The sequence below is a fragment of the Primulina tabacum genome, chromosome 4 (assembly GCF_025594145.1).
Source record: "Primulina tabacum isolate GXHZ01 chromosome 4, ASM2559414v2, whole genome shotgun sequence".
In the NCBI taxonomy this organism is placed as follows: Eukaryota; Viridiplantae; Streptophyta; class Magnoliopsida; order Lamiales; family Gesneriaceae; genus Primulina; species Primulina tabacum.
In genome coordinates this window covers 345,343-366,096 of record NC_134553.1, presented here as the reverse complement: position 1 = coordinate 366,096, position 20,754 = coordinate 345,343, and the positions used below count along the sequence as shown (strand labels likewise).

The 20,754-nt window shown below is 35.8% G+C and overlaps 3 protein-coding genes across 6 annotated transcripts; all 3 read right to left on the bottom strand.

Annotated features, from left to right (window-relative positions):
- LOC142542116 (protein NEOXANTHIN-DEFICIENT 1) lies at positions 1 to 3,702 on the bottom strand. Of its 3 annotated transcripts, XM_075648564.1 has the most exons (11): positions 3,635 to 3,702; positions 2,412 to 2,484; positions 2,206 to 2,289; positions 2,021 to 2,084; positions 1,770 to 1,816; positions 1,307 to 1,361; positions 1,104 to 1,142; positions 704 to 872; positions 513 to 585; positions 388 to 444; positions 1 to 309 (listed from the first exon to the last, which is right to left on the bottom strand). In XM_075648564.1, the coding sequence occupies exons 2-11, from the start codon at positions 2,474 to 2,476 to the stop codon at positions 123 to 125; spliced, it is 840 nt and encodes a 279-aa protein (XP_075504679.1). In that variant the 5' UTR covers positions 2,477 to 2,484; positions 3,635 to 3,702; the 3' UTR covers positions 1 to 122. The 3 variants fall into 3 exon arrangements, with proteins under 3 accessions (XP_075504679.1, XP_075504678.1, XP_075504677.1); XM_075648563.1 differs by lacking the exon at positions 3,635 to 3,702 and having other exon boundaries at positions 2,412 to 2,551; XM_075648562.1 differs by lacking the exon at positions 3,635 to 3,702 and having other exon boundaries at positions 2,379 to 2,493.
- Positions 3,703 to 5,573: 1,871 nt separating this feature from the next.
- LOC142542115 (inactive leucine-rich repeat receptor-like protein kinase CORYNE) lies at positions 5,574 to 8,188 on the bottom strand. Its single transcript, XM_075648561.1, has 2 exons — positions 6,784 to 8,188; positions 5,574 to 6,152 (listed from the first exon to the last, which is right to left on the bottom strand). Exons 1-2 carry the CDS (start codon positions 7,650 to 7,652, stop codon positions 5,843 to 5,845), a joined length of 1,179 nt encoding a protein of 392 aa, XP_075504676.1. The 5' UTR covers positions 7,653 to 8,188; the 3' UTR covers positions 5,574 to 5,842.
- A 653-nt stretch (positions 8,189 to 8,841) lies between these two features.
- Positions 8,842 to 20,068, bottom strand: LOC142542114 (ADP-ribosylation factor GTPase-activating protein AGD3-like). Of its 2 annotated transcripts, XM_075648558.1 has the most exons (19): positions 19,667 to 20,064; positions 18,649 to 18,725; positions 18,075 to 18,175; positions 15,402 to 15,472; positions 15,049 to 15,111; positions 14,342 to 14,386; positions 13,521 to 13,586; positions 13,380 to 13,427; positions 13,182 to 13,277; positions 13,060 to 13,101; positions 12,557 to 12,772; positions 12,311 to 12,442; positions 11,983 to 12,207; positions 11,758 to 11,844; positions 11,349 to 11,684; positions 10,754 to 10,899; positions 10,555 to 10,648; positions 9,678 to 10,162; positions 8,842 to 9,493 (listed from the first exon to the last, which is right to left on the bottom strand). In XM_075648558.1, exons 1-19 carry the CDS (start codon positions 19,709 to 19,711, stop codon positions 9,376 to 9,378), a joined length of 2,493 nt encoding a protein of 830 aa, XP_075504673.1. In that variant the 5' UTR covers positions 19,712 to 20,064; the 3' UTR covers positions 8,842 to 9,375. The 2 variants fall into 2 exon arrangements, with proteins under 2 accessions (XP_075504673.1, XP_075504674.1); XM_075648559.1 differs by lacking the exon at positions 8,842 to 9,493 and having other exon boundaries at positions 9,800 to 10,184; positions 19,667 to 20,068.
- Between the last annotated feature and the right edge of the window lie 686 nt (positions 20,069 to 20,754).

Genomic DNA, 20,754 nt, shown 5'->3' with positions numbered 1-20,754 from the left:
TCTGGAGAGGTGGTTACCAGCAACTGACGAAACAACAGGTGACCATATTGATAAATATGTGTTACAAAAGTCACCATCTTTAGTGGTTACAATCGAAAAATAAAACTAGCATGGACGGTGGACTATTGGGAGACAACAGAGGGTGCTTCCACCTTCATTTTCAGTGTGTTAAACTCCAAAGCTAATATTGGCTTAGACAGCATCACAGCAATGCTGAGGTTTCTTTGTAAGTCCCCATTTGTATCCTTGTCCTTGTCAAATGTACAAGGACCTGGTCCTGAAACTCTTGCTGTTGGCACGGCTCTTAACCTGAAAAACCACAAGTTAGAATTCGAATTCAAATACAACGACAGACAGAAAGATGCCATCCGTATTCATAACCGAAACCTGCATTCGATCTGGCAACAGTACTTGAGTAGGTGAGGATTATATTCTGTGCGCCCACTGCACACACAAAACTCACGTGATTCATATATCATAAAAAGAAGTTGTAGAATAATAATGCTAACTACCTAAAGCTTGGGAGGGAAAGTTTCATTGCTGGGCCCATCCACTTTTTCGAGTCGTCCGGAGGTTTTGTCATTACTTATATATATATATAGAAAATCAAGCATACATACATGAAGAAAAAGGAGGATCAGAAGTAGTAAATGACAGTTAAATGCCAATTCACAAGTGCATATAAATCTCGCTATCCTCTCACCAGCAGCACTAAGGTTGATACTGCACATGTTGATTGCCGTGTGATTATTCATCTCTTTCACTTGAATATCTATGCAATTCTTTGAAAAACTAAGAGAATCCTTCATGCTGATCTTGCTGAGAAATCTGCCAAATCCACCTTTCTTTGTCCCAGGAAGTGCTGTAACTATCTGGTTTGACAGAAATCACATCACATTCAACAACAGCAGTTTAAAAACGGGAGTAACATAGTGACGTGATTGAATGCCTCAAACACCAATATATCTTTGTGTGAATAAACTCTGGACAAAGACAGAAAATAAATATACACCTCCCACAAACACCATAAAATGTTGATCTATTTGGTGTAAAATCATAGTTCCATTACCGTTTACAGTGCAATCAACATGCTTGTGACTCACCTTTGTGAAATTGGCAACTTGACTAGGAAGTCCTACATCCTGCAAATACAAGAACTGTCACTGGAAACTTTTTGACGTGATGTATGTATATGCACTTGTGATCAAATTTGGCATCAATCGATTCAAAAAGTTCTCTCCTTAATTGAAGATGTTTCTTTGAAAGAAGACATGATAAATGTTGAATCCGAGATTCAAAATATTACCTTTCGTCCATGGACACACGCTTTGTCACTGTTCACTAGCACTCTTGCAGCCCATCTGTTGTCAAGTTATATATAATGTACGATAAGAATCTAGACACATGTCAGACAGCTATAATCAATATGCTGGCTTTTCTGTGCGGTGTATAAATAATAGGTGAATGAATCTGCCAGAAAAAAAGTGAAATTTCATGTATGATGTAGCTTTCCCAAAATAGGAATTTATTTTTCTTTGTTCTTTTAAGTGAAAAGCATGAATGTAAATGCAACCTATGCCTTCTGTCCTGGATAAGATAACCCACAACTTATACAGGGACGTAAAGCAGTAAACTCATGTCCACACAACAGGATTGTAGCACTAAAAAGTAGTCAATCTAATGGACAACACAAGTATGAACTCAAGCATGTCATTCATATTTGTTGGGCATGATACCGAGGGCAATCAGTGATGCGATAGGAAACTTACGCACAAGATGTAGGTGGATTCCAAACAATTCCTGCAATCACCACGAGCTGAGAAGCACAAGTTTGATATAAGAACAAAATCCCAGTCAATTGAGAATCATGCTCAAAGCACTGTGTGTTTCTATCCTTTGTTTTTCTTAAACAGATATGTACATTCCAAGCAACTGCTGGAATGTCCATTTGAAATCCAATTACAAGGCTGCCTCACGTGGGTTTATCATAACTAGATAAATAAAGGACAACAAATGCAACCTCATCAAATATTCCAGCAGGGCTGTCCTCATAATTAGCAAGAAAGAATCCACCAAGCGTATAACTGCGGAGCATAAGATAGCAATTTGTATTAAATAAAGATCAGGAGAAATATAGAACTTTACATGCATTCCATGTTTTTTTGAATAGTATAATGAAAATAAATGAGATAGAATTGCTAATACCCAAATGCCTCTACTAATTTGAACTCCTTTGGGATGAAAGCTCGAGCTGTCTCTGCCTTGACAAGATGGAGCTGGTATAAGGCACTGAAAATCAAGACAGATGGCTAAAGCACGTTTCAGTACTCCTTTCTCCATCTACATATCAAGAGAAAGGAACAGGTATTCCAAGGTACATTTGCTTATCCGAAGCATGGGACGACACTTGCCTGCCTTTGAACACCCATGGAGGTTTTCCGTATTCTAACCGTGAGATCGTTTCTTTAGTCTCCATAGTCTCGTCTGAGAAAAAGTTATTCTGCTAAGATCTCATACAAAATGTGCCACTGAAGAAGTTTGGATTAAAACATCACAGCATTTGTTTCCTAAACACCTATGTAAAGAAGATCACACACAGACAATCGAACATTGTCGTGTGATTTTCATTTGATGGAAAATCCAATCAATGCACAGGATTAAACCTTGAGCAGTAATTTGGTTATCCTGGAGAAGTAAGACTTAGTGGTGAAAATGCACGGAAAGGTAACAGAGAGAAGCACCGGAAACAATTTCATGCAAGTTGAGCAAGTTGGAATTGAATAAAATAATTTTTATATTATATATTAATGCATTAGCATTTATCAGCAGACAACATAGAAAAGCATCCAAATTTTTTTTATTACCAACCCGTAGCTTGCAAAGTACATGCAAGTTGCACAAGTTGAAATAAACTTTTACATTAATATTAAAATATAGCCTTGAAACGACTAAATTACGATGGACACATGCAAAAATAAGTATATTGTGTGGTTAGTTTTGATAATTAACACACTCCAAAAATGAAGCATAACCAACCGTTTATAGCTATAATCGAAAAAGTTGCATTCCGTCATGACATTAGAATGAATTTTGTTTTCCCCAAGTGGAAGAAATTAAACATTATTTTCAGATAAATCAGGACCAGGCCATTTACCTATTTCCACAACCCCCCGTTCCTCCCACCACCGGTAATGTAAACTACAAGGTTTCTAGGCGATAAAAACCTGGGGAATACTTTTTTTCCCGAAATATCACATTTCCATCTTCCATCGAGAAACAACAAGGGCGTTTTCAGTGTCGCATAAAATCCACGCATTTTATTCTTGAGCTAATTCAGAATTAAAAACAATCATTTATAATTTCTTGAAATTAATTAATAATTAAAAAAGGGCATTTCACTCGACAATTTAGTAAGCTCGATCAGGCTTTCAGCGTCATTCAATCGAACTTTAAAGGTTCAAGAATCAATCGTACATATAAAAATGTGCAAACATCATGTCTTCACAATTTTAAAATGCATAGACAGTTGGAGAAGAATGAGAAACTAGGAGATCCCAAATGGAAAAACAAACGAAATAAACATCAACATGGAGCAAAAAGTATGAAAAGAGAAAGCTAAAGCCAAAAACCAAACCTTAAAATTAGTCCCAGGAAAGGAAAGAGTTTGTTTCAGTTTCCTCACTTCGCGGATAAGAGAAAATCGGGAGACCCCAACCCAGGGAATGATTTTAAACTGGACTGCAAGTAACTAGTTTTAAGTAACTAGTTTTTCTTTTTTATGGTCATGATATCAAAAGTGTTTTATTTCAATTTAAAATTAATTCCAAATAAAACGTATTTTTCTGATAGATAAGATCAGTAATTAGCATTTTTGTTATAAAAAAAAAATTTCGGGCCACTTTAAAAATTTGTTACGACTCAAGGTTAGCTAAAACTTGTGTGAGACGGTCTCATAGGTCGTATTTTGTGATACAGATCTCTTATTTGAGTCATCCATAAAAAAATATTATTTTTTATGCTAAGAGTATTATTTTTTTATTGTGAATATCGATAGAGTTGACCCATCTCACAGATAAAAATTTGTAAAACTGTTTTACAAGAGATTTACGTGTGCTAAAGAGAAATGACTTCAATAGATGACAAAAACTTATCGGTCAAACAATGAATCATTACACACACACAATATAACTTCAAACTCCAAAAAACAAAGTTTGTCTTCCGAATTTAAGGTGAAATCTTTTGTATTAAATCAATCTCCCAACTCAAAACGATTATTGTTATAGGATCTCTCTTATTTCAAATTTGTAAAAGTTACTTGAAATTAATTCATAATAAAAATCATCGATTTAAAGTACTTGCATGGAACTAAATTACATATAAAAAATTTATTTCATAATGAAATTTGTTTTCAAATTTTTTTCAATGCCTCGATATGAGTGACTGCTTACCTCGTTGACATGAATTTAGGGATGTAATCGAGTCGAGCCGAACCGAACTCTTAAATGTTTGAGTTTGATTCGTTTATAATCGAGCCGATCTCGAGCTTTATTTAACGAATATATGCATGGCTTACGAGCTTATTCAAGCATTTATCGAGCCTAAACAAGCTTAATAAATATGAATTATACATTTAAATTTTCATTAAATTAATTAAAAAGTAAATTATATATTTAAAGAAAAATATATTATTCTTGTTAAAATTTGTAAATTTATTATAATAAATAAATTTAATAGATTTTTCTATATATTTCATAAATAATATGCAAAATCAATAAATCAAATATCAAAACTATTATTTTTTAATCTAAAAGATTACTCATGAACTTACTAACGAACATTTTCACGAGCTAACGAGCCGAATACTATAAAGCTTGAGTTTGGTTTGTTTATCTTAACGAGCCTCATTAAACAAGCTCAAACGAGCTTTTATCGAATCGATCTTCGAATAGTTCACGAACGATTTGGTTCGTTTACATCCTTACATGAATCCCTAAAATCCCTAAATTGTAGTGATTCCTACATCATGATCTAAAAATTTGGAGAGAAGGTTGGAAAAAATTATATTTTATAGAAGTTATTAAATGTATAGATTACGAAATTTTTTTAAAAAAATATTAGATGATGTAGTGCTTAAAAAAAATCACAAAAATGATAGAATATGTCTCTTGTGATACGATCTCACGAATCTTTATCTGTGAGACGGATCAACCATATCGATATTCATATATTCTTAGCAAAAAAATTAATACTTTTTCATGGATGACCCAAATAAGATATCCGTATCACAAATACGACCAGTGAGACCGTCTCATACAAAATTTTGTCAAAATGATTTTCTTTAAGGTTGGATGTTTGAAAAATAAATTATTCTCATACTAGTTTTTCTAAATAAAATAACAAAAATACTGTTTTTAGAGAATGCATCTCTCAATTCATTTATTTGAACAGATGTAAAAGATAAATTTGTGTAGTAAAAAATATCGGAGTTAAAGTGTCAAATTAACTCCTATTTATTTACTAAAATATCATAATCACTTTAGAAAAAATTAGAATCAATATTTAACTTATTGTAACGTGGATAGGCATAACAAAAAACCAAATACTAATAATCACATATTTAAAGCATGACTAAGAGATATATAGGCACATTATAAAGAAACGAGACAAATGAAAATTCACATATAAAGTCACCCACACAAATATAAAAGCCAATTTTGAGGAAGAGCTACTGAGCTAGTGGTCATGCTGGATCTCAATGGTTGCTAGCACGGCAGACCTAGGGTCACTGCGGAAGCTGCGAGAACAACCCAAGAGCTTTTTGAAAGGATTTTGAGATGACAAGTCAGAAACTATTTAGTTGCGTGAGCATGGAAACCAGTTCATCACTTGAGGGTCGATCAGCAGGCATATCTGATAGGCACACAACAGCAATTCTGACAGCCATTGACATCTCACATTCTTCCATTTCTTCCCCCAAAATACTCTTGTCTAGTGCTTCTCTAGCCTCACCTACTTGCTGCAAATGCCGAAGCCACTGCCCCAGACTTCCTCCACTGCCGGCTTCCCCAAAGAATGGATCCAACGGGTCCCTACCCGTTAATAGAACACCCAGAATAACCCCAAAGCTAAAGACATCGCTCTTATCTGTATACCTGGGACAGAATAAAATATTTAATGGTTAGCATTTAAATATATCATAATATGAGGGCAGATGTGTAGATTGATTTCTTTTTTTTTTTTTTGAAAACGACATTTTTTACAGCAATAAAATGGGAACGTAAGCGGAGGACTTCATTGAACTAACTGTTCTAACAAGTCCTATTCTCAGACAATAAGAGAATTTAAGCTTTACACGACCAATCAACTAACAAAACCTACTCTCTTTACATTTAGCTTTTCCTAAGCCTACAGCACTTTTAGTTGTCTTCAGAAGCTTTAGCGCCATAACGTTGCAAGGGATACGACAAAATGGAAACAGAAACAAATTTTTTATGGTCATAAAGCCTTCAAGGTTCATGTTGTCAGTTAGGCATTTAATCGTGACATAGGAAACTTCCAGCAGGAATGCAAGATGACACTACGTTAATGGGTAAAGGCTACCAAGAACCAATAAACTTGAGCCTTGATAGGAGCAGCTACCCTTCCAGGGTGAGACTGATAAAATATAAGTAACATAGACATAACGGAACCCACGACTTTATTCTATATCTAGTTACAATGGATGTTCAGTTGCATAAAATATAATACAAGAGCCAATCTCGCAGGCTCATCGAAACTTCATACCTGCAATTTTGAATGCATTCTGGTGCGTTGTAGCCTGATGCGGCTCTACAAAAATTAGGAATTACTGCTGCCAACCCACAATCTGCCAACCTCGGCTTAAACTCCGCGTCAATGATTACATTAGACGGCTTCAAATTGTAGTGCAATCTTTTAGGATCGCAAGTAAAATGAAGATAATGCATCCCTTTAACAATTCCAACCGCAATACGAAGACGGATTTCCCACTTAAGTTGCAACTGATTCTCCCTCACTCTTTTTGTGACATCTTCAAGACTTCCGGTTGGCACATAATCATAAAACAATGAATACCCACATGATTCACGGACATAAGCCCTCAAACTCATCAAATTCCTATGTCTTATGCAAGAAAGAACTTCTAGTTCTTCCTGTATTTTTTTCTTTGTTGCCTTGCTCTGAACCTCAGGAGAACAATCGTCAAAGAGCTCGAGTCTCTTGACAGCAACAGTGAGACCATTGTCAAGGACAGCCTTGTAATACCTTCCACTGGGGCTTGACCCCAGTAACAGGGGTTCATTAGAGAGAGCTGATTTTAGTGTCTTGGAAGGAATTCGGAGAGAAAACACAACGGGGTCTTTAAGAATTGGGGTCCTGTTAATATATTTGATGAAGCACCTAACTAGCAAGGCAAAGAGAAAAGAGCATACCAATCCTGTCACGATGCCAAACAATATACTCAAAGAAATCCTCCGAAACTCATTCTGGAAGTTCGGCACATGAAATTGTGGTGGAGGTTGGCTCATCCTACTTGAGCATTGTGCAGAGATAATATTCAGGTACAAGATAAACGGGACGACCATAGTAAAGACTTTACAGCCGCAAATACCAGGTATAGGGGTCTTCTTCTCCATAGAATAGTATAATGTCGAGAAATACAGAAGGCACAACCTCAAGGAACAAACAACTTCGTCTCGTAACAAAGGAGCCAAAGATTTCAGATATATTTTCCCCAAAGATGGAGCTGAACTAGGGTATAATTACTATTGACGAAAAACTAATGCGCACTTGACCTCAAGCATCTAGGGATGGAACCACACCACATATCCCCAAGAAAATATTAAGCTTCCATATTTTTGAAGAAGATAGCATTTTCAACGGTTCCAGTAGTAAGCTTCAAGACCCAAATGGGTGAAGATTGACACTTCCAGAAACTAGAGAAAAACCAACTTCCAAAACTTGAAAATAAAGAAGAGTGTGAGAATCAGATGATTGTATTTTGCAAGGTATTGAAAGATTTAAGGAACCATTAATCATAATGGCCAACTCTTTAACAAGAGTGTCGTTTCGCCGATCTTTCTTGTCCAGGTAAAATCTTCACAGTGGAAAAGGAACCAGAAACGCTCTTTTGCTCGAGTTTGACGCGAGTATGGATTTTTTATATACCTTTATTTGAAAATGAAAATGAAAAGAAAGAAAAATAATAATTTGCCGCACAGGAAACAAATTCAGTGTTTTTTAGGCTCTTAATTGATTTTTTTAAGTAGTGTTTATTGTTTATACTACAGTACTGATTCAAAACGAATATCATTTCCACTTATACACAACTGAACATCCAATACTTTTTACTCCTATATCAATTTTCCTGGGTAAAACGATAAAGAAAAGATTGTTCATTCCTTCTACTGTAAAAAATTTAGCTGATTCCATACGTATTTGTTGCACTTAATGATGCTAAAAATATCGTATACTGGGAATGGGACCCAGCCTTGAGCACATCGACCTTTGACGGGTCTCTGTGAACCGTTAATAATAAGCGGAAGAATTATTTTGAACCGCTTATTTGTTTGTGGACAACGGGATATTATGCTGAAATGACTGCCAAAAATGTCTTATCGCTTTGCGGGAGCGTGATTGTTAGTAAATTAATAATAATTTATGCTCGCACTGCATCGCGTGCGTGTTGGTCTTCTCCATTCCACTCACCTTTGTTTTTGTTTTTCGGCTGCCTCTTCTTGCAATTATGATAATTTTCAGACTAATTCCTCTTTGCTGGAATAACAACATGAGAAACAATCAATCATCTAATGCATTAACAGGCTCTTATCCATCTAAATCTTTCAAATTATCTAAAACTGGAAATGATCCATCATACAGTGATTCCAACAAAAACATGTGGTTGGTTGGTCACCTCACCTCACCAAAAGCTTCACAGCTTACAGCCGTGCAAACTAAACAAAATAAAAACAAAAACATGTACAATACAATGCTCGCGAAACTGCATTCATCCTGTACCACCACCCAAGAGAAAGAAGAAGGAACAAAACACACGCACGCACGCGACGACTCACAATTACAAACAATTAACTATCGTTTAACAGCATTATTACATCTTCATCACACCAAATGCTTCCTTCCACTCACACTCTTCTCTTGGAGCGACTATATATAACACAAAAAATGGCCACTTTTTCCATTCTGAATTCAAAAGCAACCAGCAGCCTCCTATCACAGATTCGCAGTCACCCACTCTTAGGTTAATAATTTCTTTAGCCATGATACATAATTACAACTACCACCCATTCCTAACATCCACTAATCTATCCCACATTAATCAAATAATTCACTCTTTTCAATTTACCCTCCATGCGAGTGTGAGAGTAAAGCCAGCAACTCACTGTCCTCAATATTTGATTCCATCGCAAGCTGAAGTGGGGTTTTACCTTGATCATCCGCAGCTTGAAGATTGGCTCCTCTGAGGTTAATGCAGAGTTATCATGCAGTCACACAGTTGACAATTACATATCACTACTAATAATTATACAAGCTCACACTTTTGATCCAATTTATTGAGCACAAACATTACATTTTTGGTCTGTGATAGTTGCAGAAATTGATGATCAGTTATGTGAGACAGAATTTACCAAGCATGCACATACCTTGTCAGAAGAAGCTTAACCAACGAACTTTTGCCTCTAACGATACAACGATGGAGGGGAGTATGGCCCCTGGAATCCACAGCATTTATGTTTGCACCATACTGCAATAGAAGCTCTATCATTCCAATATCTGCAGTTTCGCAAGCAAGGTGGAGCAAATACCACCCATCTACGTCCTCCAAGTAATTATTGCCGCCACCAGTGCTTGCTATATTTAATGAGCCTGAAAATGTCTTTTGCAACAGCTCGGAATCCAAGCAGCCTGAGTAGGGGTCGAGGGCAGACTGTTCTCTCATCATCATAACTTTGGCAAGGGTAACAGAAGTGTTACAAGTTACTTGCTCAGAAAAAGTATTTAGATCGGGTTCAGAGTTAACAATGAGCCAATACACTGCTTTCTTGTCGTTGGCATGAACAGCATCCCACATTTGTTGTGCCACTGGACGATTTTGCTTGGGCTTCCGGACAAAAACCTTCTCCGCATACTGCAAAAAGGAAATAAAAGTTCTGCATGCTCAAGTCAAGAAGCAGATCTGATAAGTCCCACATGATCTAGATCTGATAAGTCCCACATGATCTGATAAGTCGCACATAAACAGGTGCTAGGGAGGAAGCCAATCTTGATCATTTTAGTATACATTTGGCATTTATTATTTACTCAAAGATATGTTTATTGAGGATATGCATACATTAACAGCAAGGTAACATAAATGGGTGTTGATTCCTCGGGTTCCATTAACATCTTTATAATGAAAAATCACAATTGAGGTCTGCAAATTATGTCATATCAAAATTGTATGGAGCTGTCTTGCCTAAAAGGTAAAGAAAAATAGCAGTAAAATCTAAGATAAGAATCAAGGTACCGTAAAAAGCTTACCTTGGCGTGAATAAATTTTTCTTTCGTAGAAATTGAATCTGCATGATTGGGCTTGCTGAAGTAAAGCATTTGTTGTTTGTTAGGCCGATACAAGCTTCAGTATTAAAAATTGAATCAATTACTAACTTATGCAAGATTATGTTCAGAAACAATTAAAATGAGCATATAAATACTACATTCAGCGATGGAGAAACCTTACCTTGTAGAGCCAAGATCAACCTGGAAGACACCCTTTGACTGCAGTAATTCCTCCCACACTGAGTTTGCAAAGGTGTTGCCCAGAGATTGAAATAGATTTATAACTGACGGTTCCCAGACTTTGACATCAAGAGTCAGTGATCTTACCTGCATGGAAGGCAAATATATTGATCACAATATCCTGGGTATGCAAATCCAGATAACACATTGTGTCAAGTAAAAAAACAATTCACAACATCACCATCATAAAAAATATAATGAAATGGTAAACTGATACTACCTCTCTCTATTCCCATTTTACACTCCCGTGAAGAGGGTGCACATGTATAATTTGCAGTAAGCTAGGTCATGAAAAACTTGGACATATACATGCAACTCCAAGATGCTAAAGAGCTATTATTTTTCAGATATGACAACACATTGGTCTTTCAACCATTTCAAGTGAACACAAAGTCATGTATAAAATCTCTTCTGTCACTTTTATGCACCGCTGACATGGCCTTCCACCATTGAAAAAAGTGTTCAAGACGATTAATGCACAAGACCCTAGTGAAAATCATAAGAGAGTATGTATAGAGGTCAACAATTTCCTATACCTTAGATACATGTACTCCAAGATTTCGGTGGACACCAGAGCATTCAATGCACACTAGAACACCCAGATTCAAAGATGCCCAATCTGGGTCAGGAGCACCACAATCAGCACATTTATCATTGCCACACACTTTCCGCAATGCATCAATTGGCTTCTCGATTTTTAAACTGGCTCTCTGCTGTTGTGAACTTCTCAAAGGACGGTCTGTATGAACAGAAGTAAACCTATCGGATGTGTATTCTTCAACTGCTCCATGATCAAAGTCGGCACTTTCAAAAGAGCTACTCTCGCTGGTGGATCGATGATGACCACTGCCCATTGGACTACCAGATAAACACTGAAACATCAACAACCAAAGTCCAAAAATTAGAATACAAAAATTGCCAACTCAGTAAATAAACATTACGCACCCTCTCAGGAGCCTGAGAACTTAGTAATGATGCAATCACCCCTGTAATTTTCTCAATCCAATCCATTTGATCTAGGGAACTCTCTGCCTGCACCGACAAGTTAAAGAAGTCACTTGTACCAATGCTGACAATTAACCATCAAGAGGATGTTTCCCACTACTACTTTAACAGAAAATAAACACATCGAAAAGTCAAGAGGTCATTCATTAAGGTATGATAGCAGACCTGCAAAGTGTAGTTTTTTGTTGGAGATATAATTCGAAAGCAAAACCTTAAATCTGATTGATCAGCATCGACTTTGATTGTTGATGTCAACAGATTCACAGTGTGATGTGCCACAGATTTCTCATCATGTACCCCACCATGATAATGAGAAGATAACCAACGGCTGAGTAATCCAGAACCCAATTCAGAACTATTCCTTTGATTCGCAAGTTGAGTACCCGACCCCTGCAATGAAATGATAATTTAGATGGGAATAAAAAGAGAACTGGGAAAAAAAATTTAACGAAATTCCATTGCATTCTGATATCAAGCTTGAATATCTACTCACAGAAGGTTTGCTATTTTGTTTGCGATAATAGTAAAGCATTCCTCTGCTATCAAGAACAAAGAACCTTCTTTTCCAATCACCTCTAAGGCTTGAGGAACGTTTTGATAAATAACCCTGTCTAATTGTTTGAACCTGAAACTATTAGCTTCAAATTAGTATTCATCTCAGAATAAAACAAAATGGTAAGAGACAACAAGTACAGTAATGAGAATTCAGAAACAATTGTAAATGTCAATATTCTTCGACCTTTCCTTTTGCAGCAGATTGCATTACAGCATCTATCATCTTATGTGAACTCCTACCAATGGCTTGTATTCCATCTCCATTTGGAGATCCACTGGAACCATTTGAAGACTGCCTGCTCTCCCTATCAATCTGTCTTTTATACTCTTGCATCCTCTCGTTAAGAGCTGCCTGCTCATAATTAGATCTCTCCCTTGATTGTTTCGCGTAAGTTGATACCTGCACAGTATAAGCATCATAAATTCAAGAGTTCCCATCAGGGAATTTTTTTCTTATGCGGCAACTGATTTAGGAACTTGTATCGCACTCAAAGTTCTGCTAACCCATGGAAGGTAAACATATCTTGCTCCAAATTCAGAAGATGGATAAAACATGAAGATAATAAGAAAACTATCTGTTCTTTTGTTTTTTGATTAAAGCTCCATTAACGAAAGGACATATTGTCCACACTCAAATACACTGCAACCAAGAAAAATAAAAGGAAAAGGAAAAGGAAAAGGACAAACCTGGTTAATATATGGTTCCATTTGATGCAACAGCTCATAACCCTACATGGAATCAAAGATGAAAGGGCTTTAAATAAAATCCTATTAACACAACCATTACACGGTTTCTCCACTTAAGTTACCTGTTTGAAATAACGAAGGTGGGCAGCCATTGTTTCACTAACTGCTTCCAAGAACTCAAATCTTTTTTTTGCTTCTACGGTAGAAAGAGCAGTTACCTGGGTGGTCAGCATTCAGAAAAAGCATTTGTAATGATGCAGCGACTGGATTTAATTTGTGTTCACAAGATCTAATGAATAAAAGCTGAAATTATCACACACCAGATTAAATCGAGCCTGCTCAAAAGTTGACCGAGCATGGTGAAGCTCCTGGATGTGTTTCAGACAAATAAGTTATGTGGCGGACATTTACTTCTATGAACTACATAATTTGACTTCATGGCTTGAAGTTCTATACATTACCTCCTCCAGAAGAGTTGCTACGTCACTCCTTGTGCCTTTCCTCAATGACAAAAACTTTTCACGAGCCTGTAGCAACAAACTAGCCAATAGTTATCAGTCACACATCTAGGGAAAGTATAGTATATGATAAATTTAAATTAATCACATTTTCCAGATAAACAAAGCCATACAGCTCCAAGAAACTCTCTTTGGTTTATAGTATAAAAACCACTTCACATCCCCAGTGTTATAGAATTTAGACAAACAGATTTGGCTTTTGGTGATCTCTCATCTACACCCTTTTTATCACGCTAAGCTATCCTCGTCAGGCATATTTGACAAGTCGTATCACATAAAACTATCATAGAATTATGTTAAGATTGAGACTTGGACCTAACTCAACCCCAAAAAGCTAGTTCAAGGGGAGATGATTGTTCAAATCCATATATACAACTCCTAAAGACTTAATATAGCTGATGTGAGACATCTAACACACCGTCTCATGTTCAGGAATTGAGCGTGAAGTTTACAAGACAATGGGTGGCCCATATGATAAGTTTACAAGACAATGGGTGGCCCATATGATAGTCCAACACATAATGGTGGGTCTTGGCTCTAATACCATGTTAAGATTGATACTTGGACTCCAAAAACTAGCTCAAGGGAGCGAATCAAATTCATATATACAACTCCCAAAGACTTAATCTAGCCGATGTGAGACGTCAAACAAATTCTAACCACCCACGCACCCAGTCACCCCAGAAAACCAAACAAGTTGACTGAAGAATGCTTCAGAAAGCTAAATACAAATGCAAAACAGAAGGGCTATACTGAAAGATCACCTGGTCATAAAGAAGACTGGCCTTGTCGAAGCGCTTTCGCGCCTCCTGCATAATAAACTTCATCAGTGAATAAAATAAATAAATAAATACATAGGTTAAAAAATCGCAAAGCAGGCATGTAAAATTCAGATGAAATATCACTAACTAGTTTTCGTGGAAAACCATATCATATTTTAAATTTAAATTACCACGGAGAAAGAGTTCCCTAAAGGCAACCAAAAACTTACGAATGGCCAAAATAGAATGATGGACAAGAAGGAAAAGAAAACAACATATTCGTTCTGTATAAAAGTAAAACAAAGCCATCACATTGAGGAAACAACATGTTTTTCCATAGAATCTATTGCTTTCAAATTATAACAAAGTAGCAGGCGAAAAAAATAATGCAAAAAAAAAAAAAAAAGCAATACAGGCTGTGAGTAAAAATAATTTAAGACATGCCTCATAACAGATCGAACATAAGACAAAATACTACAGTTCGATCATTAGGGATGGGCACATGACAGAAGAACATTATTGCTTTATCCAACAATAATTTCAATCTTCTACATAAAGTAACTGGGATTTCCTTATTAAGTAGATCACATAAAAAAATAATAAACTGTAAAACAGAATAAATTAACCTGCATGAAATATTGAGGAACTTATAGCCGCAAATATACGGTATGAGCTATTTTCACATCAAACAGCATGATAAAAAAATGTACCTTGACATCTTGTAAATCTAAGTTCACAAACTGAAGCAATCTTTCATTCAGCATGTGCTCAACCTGAAAGGATGAAATGCAACGAGTCAAATGGTAAGTGAAAATATAATATCTTAATTACTCATTTCTTTACACTAAGTCACCTTACTAATTTGAGACAGACAATAATTTAGACAAATGGGATGAGAACCAACAAACAAATTTTGTACAATACTTATTTGATATCATTTTTAAATATGTCATCAATCTCTCCAAAAAAAAAAGAGGATAAAAGCAGTTTTTCCACCAGGACTGGCTATATAAATAAATAAGACTAAAATTCCATAAAACTTAGATTCAAATGATGAGTTTACCTGAGATCGAAGAACTTCTTTATATGTCCCAATTTCCCTCAGTGCTATGGTGAACTTTGTCATGACAGGACCTGCAAATATTAGATTTTGACTTGATAGCATAATAATCCCATAAAAAAACTGATAGAAACTTATTTGCCAAAATAAACAATGAACTAGGAGATTTTTAAGAGACAGCATGAATTAATCTAGTACTGAGGAAGATTTAAATAAGGCAGACCGAAAAGAAGCACTTGGATGAAAGGAAATGAAATCTAGGATGTGTAAATAATCCGAACATATGTAGGACCAGCTATTGTAATCAAAGAGAGAACTTCATATTTATCACCACACCAGGAAGACATTGTCATCAATAGTCAATGTGGCATAGGCCTTGCTGCCCCTCTTTGGGTAATGGAAGGGCGAGGGTCCGGGTCACAAGACTAGTGCCAAAAGGTGGTTTATATAAAAGGTAAATGCAACATTGATAATTCTTGTGGAAGAGTGGGAAGCCAAGTTATGTAGGTTATGGCGTCATACTCAGAATTTAGATTCCGCGTCAGTTGTTCTAAGTGGTAGATTACTCTAGAAAAAAGAAAGTGGTTTGCTTTAATTTAACAGGATCTAATTCTTCTCTCTTCCTTTTCAACTTCCTCAAATTATTGATCAAGAACACATTGGTACAAACTCAATTGACTAAATGGTTTGTGGTTTAGAATTTAGCATTACTGAGGAATTCTTATCAAAAGAATGAGATTACACTCAATACATCATTACATTGAGGTTTTAAACCAATTATTTACTAATTCATAAAGTGCATCCGCTAACAACCGACTTTGAGATGCTGAAAAATGTTATGGTACAACAGAAGACTGATCTTTTTTTTATATAAGAAACAATATTATATTAATTGATTAAAAGCTAATAATTACCCGTGATGGACAAGTGATTAAAAGGGATGGACAAAAGCCCTAATCATTAAAACAAATATAACTCCAATTCCACAATCTATCTGAGATCGAAAAATTCTTAAACTCTACGTGTTTCCCAATCTAACTAGACGCCTGAATCTTAATATTGTCCCAACACTCCTCAATCGACTCCTCTTTATTGTCAAATCCTTCTATTCCGCTCCAACCATACTGACCATCAAATATAATGAACTACCACAGTCCAAAATTTATACCCCTTCTGCCAAGTTCACGTCTAAGATCTGCAGCAAATAGTTCGTGCGAAAATCTTGGAACTAACCATACAAACTCATATACTCCAAAGCTCTGATCCAAAGACAGCTCGTGAAACGACAATGAATAAGTATATGGTTCTGAGTCTCCACCTCTCTCCGACATAACGCACACCAATTCGGACAAAGAGCACATGTAAGCCACTTCTTTTGCATCATCTCACAAGTTGGCAGCTTCCCAGCATCGTTATTCATGAGAAAACTTGAACCTCGGGTGAGATCAGTGATTTCCAAATGACGTGAAATAGAGAAAAGAGAGGAAAGTCGTTGATTAGAAAAAAATACTCATAAAAAGATTTAACTAAGGATAACTCTGAAGGATCCCTGCTCCACACCCTGATATCATCAACCCCTCCAACCAACCTGACCCTCTCTAAAAACCCTAGCAAAGAGCTCAAGTGTTTCAATTCCTCATCATTCAAATCCCTCCGAAGATGCAAAACTTAGGACATAACATAAGCAAAGGAAGAGCTCTCTGACTAGATAAAGTAAGGAATAGGCTTATTATGGACCGATAATAGTTATGATAAAGAAGGATAAAGAAGAATCTCCCACCACCTATCCTCCCAAAATCTGATCTTAACTGGTGAAAAGTCAGATAAGTTCTAAAAATAAACTTCCAAGGACTTATAAATGTAACATTCCTTGCTAACCCGCGTCTCAACCATTATCATATAACCTATATTTGCTCACGAAAGACTAATCTATACGAGAACTGTTATCTTATTCCAGAAAACTGGATTAAGTTAAATAGATATCTAAATAAGATTTTCAAGTATCTTGAAACCTAGAGGTCATGCAATGGTCCAATGTACAGCTGTTGCATCTACATTAAAGCTGCAACATCAGTCAACAACAGAAAATGTTGCAAGAAGAAAATAAAACCAGTGTTCTAAAACTCGGGCTAGGCGCCACCCGACCACACCGAAAAGGTGCTAGGTGGCAAGGGCGCCTAGACAGTCATAGGCATTTAGAGTTTTTTGGGGAATTTTTTTTTGGCTTTTAATTTTGAAAGCCCAATTAAACAAGAACATGACATAAAAAGAATTATAGGTTTCTGTTTTTAATTTTTTGGGATTGAAACCCCATTAAAACCACGATTTATTGATTTGCGCTTACCCTAACGCATAAAAAAATCGAAACAAGCCCTAAAAGTAATTTTTTTTCTTTATTTTAATTTCTCTTGCATCGCCTATTATTCTGACTCACCTTAAGCAAAAGAAGTAGGAGGAATGAACCACAGGTCAATTGGATTTTAAAAAAGATTGAGCTGAAATTTATTCTAAAAATCATTACAAGTCTCTTGATACAGTGGAATTCGCCTCACGGCGCCTAAAGCACGCACCTACGTGGCCTAGGCTTTAGGTGTCTGACTAGCGTCAAGCGAATTTTAGAACCTTAAATAAAACAAGACGTAGCCTGCATATATTATTGAAAAAAGGATAATACACCTCCAAAGGCAACACTAATGGGATCATTATGCCCTCCACCAAAAGTTTCCAAAGCACCAGCAAAAGCAATGTCTCCATCATATTCCTCACCGAGGCCCTCACTGCAAGTCATACAACATCGTTAAAAGTCAAATACATACGGGAGACTAAAAATGAACCAAGATCCAAGTACTTCTTCTCTTCATTATCTGACATAATGGATGAATTTAGCATGGTACTAGATCTTTCAATAGCCAAACCAAATAGTTCTGAAATATCTTTTTATCTCTAGTACGAAGATACAGTACATCAGCACAGCCACTTCGAATGCCTTATACCAAGAGATAGTTACCAAAGGTAAGAGAAAATATTGTGATATTAGCTTAAGTTCAAAAAATGGCACCATTTAACTCTAATTACATCAAAAGGCCTAGAGTTTCCCATATTCTCTCAAAAAATATAATTTGAAATTAGATCTTAACTCATCAGGAAATAAAAACCAAGAGTATAAAATTTTTATGGTTTTTCAAATGTGAACATCAATTGAAACAAACATCAACAAAGCAAAAGCTGAAACACAGCAAAAAGTTCTCACGTGTATTTCCGACATCCTTTGTAAAACTTTAGACACCTCTCCCTCAAGGATTCAGAACTTTCCTCCAATGTTTGTATCTGTAAGCAGAAATAGGTCGCATTTTTAGGAAACTGATTTAAAAAACCAGTGATTATGACTAAGCACCAACAAGCCAATGCAACCAAAGCCTAATTTTGGCTCAAAATAGTATTAGTGGATAGCGCATCCAATGTCACTTTGTAAATTCCAACAAAATGATCTGTGATATTCAAAAGCAACTTGTTAGCTGTTCAAATGCGGAATAGTCAAATATCGAAATTGTTATTTTATTGTTCTTCAGCAGCTGCACAAATCTGTAAAAAAGAAAACAGACTGTTCGAAGATGATGAACTAAAAATAGTTTGCATTTATAGTAGTTTTTTTCATTTTATTTTTGTTTCAACTTTAATCACCCTTCATGGCAAAATAATAAATTATCAACAATATTAACCACACATTGTTTCATTAATTTAGGTGTCAACAATCAAAAGTACACGATATAAACATGGACAGGCCAGTGAATTTTTCTTCATTTTTCATAGTGGAAACACCAAGTTAGATAGGAATTGACAAGACAATTCAACGAGCTTTATTCAGAAGTTTGAATTAAGAACTCTTTCTGTAGTTATTAGAAACTAAAAATCATTAACAAGAGCCAACACTACTTCCAATTGCAGTATAAGCCATGAGAAACTCGCAAAATCAAGAGAGCTATAGATTGCCCACAAAAGGTTAAGATTTAAGCTTAAAACTGACAAGTCCCACAAACTCACTGCTTCATCAAAAAATTAGGGAGCATAACAACACCCAACACATAAGCTATTCTCCCAGAGTTTTCGCTAAGCAATCGGCCGGAAGCACGAATTTTATACATGTATGCTCACGAGGACAGAAAAAAACGAAATCATCCATTGGCCTATAAAATATAAATTACAGGAGAAATGCCAACTCAAGATTAAGCGATTAGAGTACATAAGAAAGAGAGAGAGTCGAAATGGACCTGTTTGCGGAACATAGGAGAGTCATCAAGCTTTGCAAAATGCATGTTTCTTCTGCTTTTCTCTCCTTGTGAGCAAGCCTTAATCAACACCAATCCTCAATTAACAGAGAAAGAGTGGATCTTTTCCCCACCAAGCTTGTGGAAGCATCATATGAATCTCAGAAAAGAGGTCGCATTTTACCTTGGACCTCCAGACACACTAGGCTCCTATAAACGAAAAGAGCGTACGAAAATCGTGAAAAATATTGTGGATTTTGAACTAAAAATGAAAATTCCGAGGAGAGAAGAAGGAAAAAATAAAGCCCTAGAGAAAAGGAAAGTGGAAGAGTATGAGTGTGGAGACTGTGAGAACAATGGCGTAAAATGAAAAAGTCTCGGGAATTGATGAATGTTTTGTCGACGAATAAAGGCATCCATTTTGGTTGGGGTTGTTCTGTAATTTAGATGACAACAATTTTCCTAATAATAATACCAAATGAAATTAGCAAATTTTCTCTAAATTCATATATACATATTATTTCCTTTTTTTTATTTATTAATTTTCTCTAAATTCATATATACATATTATTTCTTTTTGTTTTTTGTTATCTTTGAGGAAGAAAAGGGAGTCGTTCCATCTCCAATCGAAAATTGTATATCAAAATTTAGATTAATTAATGGATTGAAACATCGGTAGGACCAACTACGCAATCATAGATTCTGCAATTGGACAAATTTAATTAAAAGGAATAAATAGTAATGTCCATAGTGGAAAACCACTGACTGAATACAACATATTTATTTATTTATATAAGCTTAACAATTAAAATTAAAGGTTCAAATGAAAAAGTACAAAAAGAATGGTGGTAAAAATGACAACTCTAACACACCAACTATGGCCTAGCCTTTTGACCACTCACCATATTCCTTTTCAGCTTTTCTTAATTCTATTCATGATTTGGTTTCATTCTATTTAGTGAGAAACAGAACAAAAAAATTGTAAGAATAAAGAGAATAGCATTTGAGTGAGATTTTAATCCCAAATAAACATGATTCCCACCGTTCGTGAGAAAAGAGAAAGCAAAAGAAGGTTAAGAGATGGGGTACAC

Excerpts from the sequence above, each read along its gene's own strand:
- LOC142542116 (XM_075648562.1), bottom strand. The coding sequence starts at position 2,476 with ATGGAGACTAAAGAAACGATCTCACGGTTAGAATACGGAAAACCTCCA. Across the intron at positions 1,817-2,020 it reads CTGCTGGAATATTTGATGAG|CTCGTGGTGATTGCAGGAAT; the intron begins GTTGCATTTGTT and ends TGTGCTTCTCAG. Across the intron at positions 445-512 it reads CTTTCCCTCCCAAGCTTTAG|TGGGCGCACAGAATATAATC; the intron begins GTAGTTAGCATT and ends TTGTGTGTGCAG.
- LOC142542115 (XM_075648561.1), bottom strand. The coding sequence starts at position 7,652 with ATGGAGAAGAAGACCCCTATACCTGGTATTTGCGGCTGTAAAGTCTTT. Across the intron at positions 6,153-6,783 it reads GAATGCATTCAAAATTGCAG|GTATACAGATAAGAGCGATG; the intron begins GTATGAAGTTTC and ends ATTCTGTCCCAG.
- LOC142542114 (XM_075648558.1), bottom strand. The coding sequence starts at position 19,711 with ATGCATTTTGCAAAGCTTGATGACTCTCCTATGTTCCGCAAACAG. Across the intron at positions 18,726-19,666 it reads CTCCTATGTTCCGCAAACAG|ATACAAACATTGGAGGAAAG; the intron begins GTCCATTTCGAC and ends TTCTGCTTACAG. Across the intron at positions 10,163-10,554 it reads AAAAATTTATTCACGCCAAG|TATGCGGAGAAGGTTTTTGT; the intron begins GTAAGCTTTTTA and ends TCCTTTTTGCAG.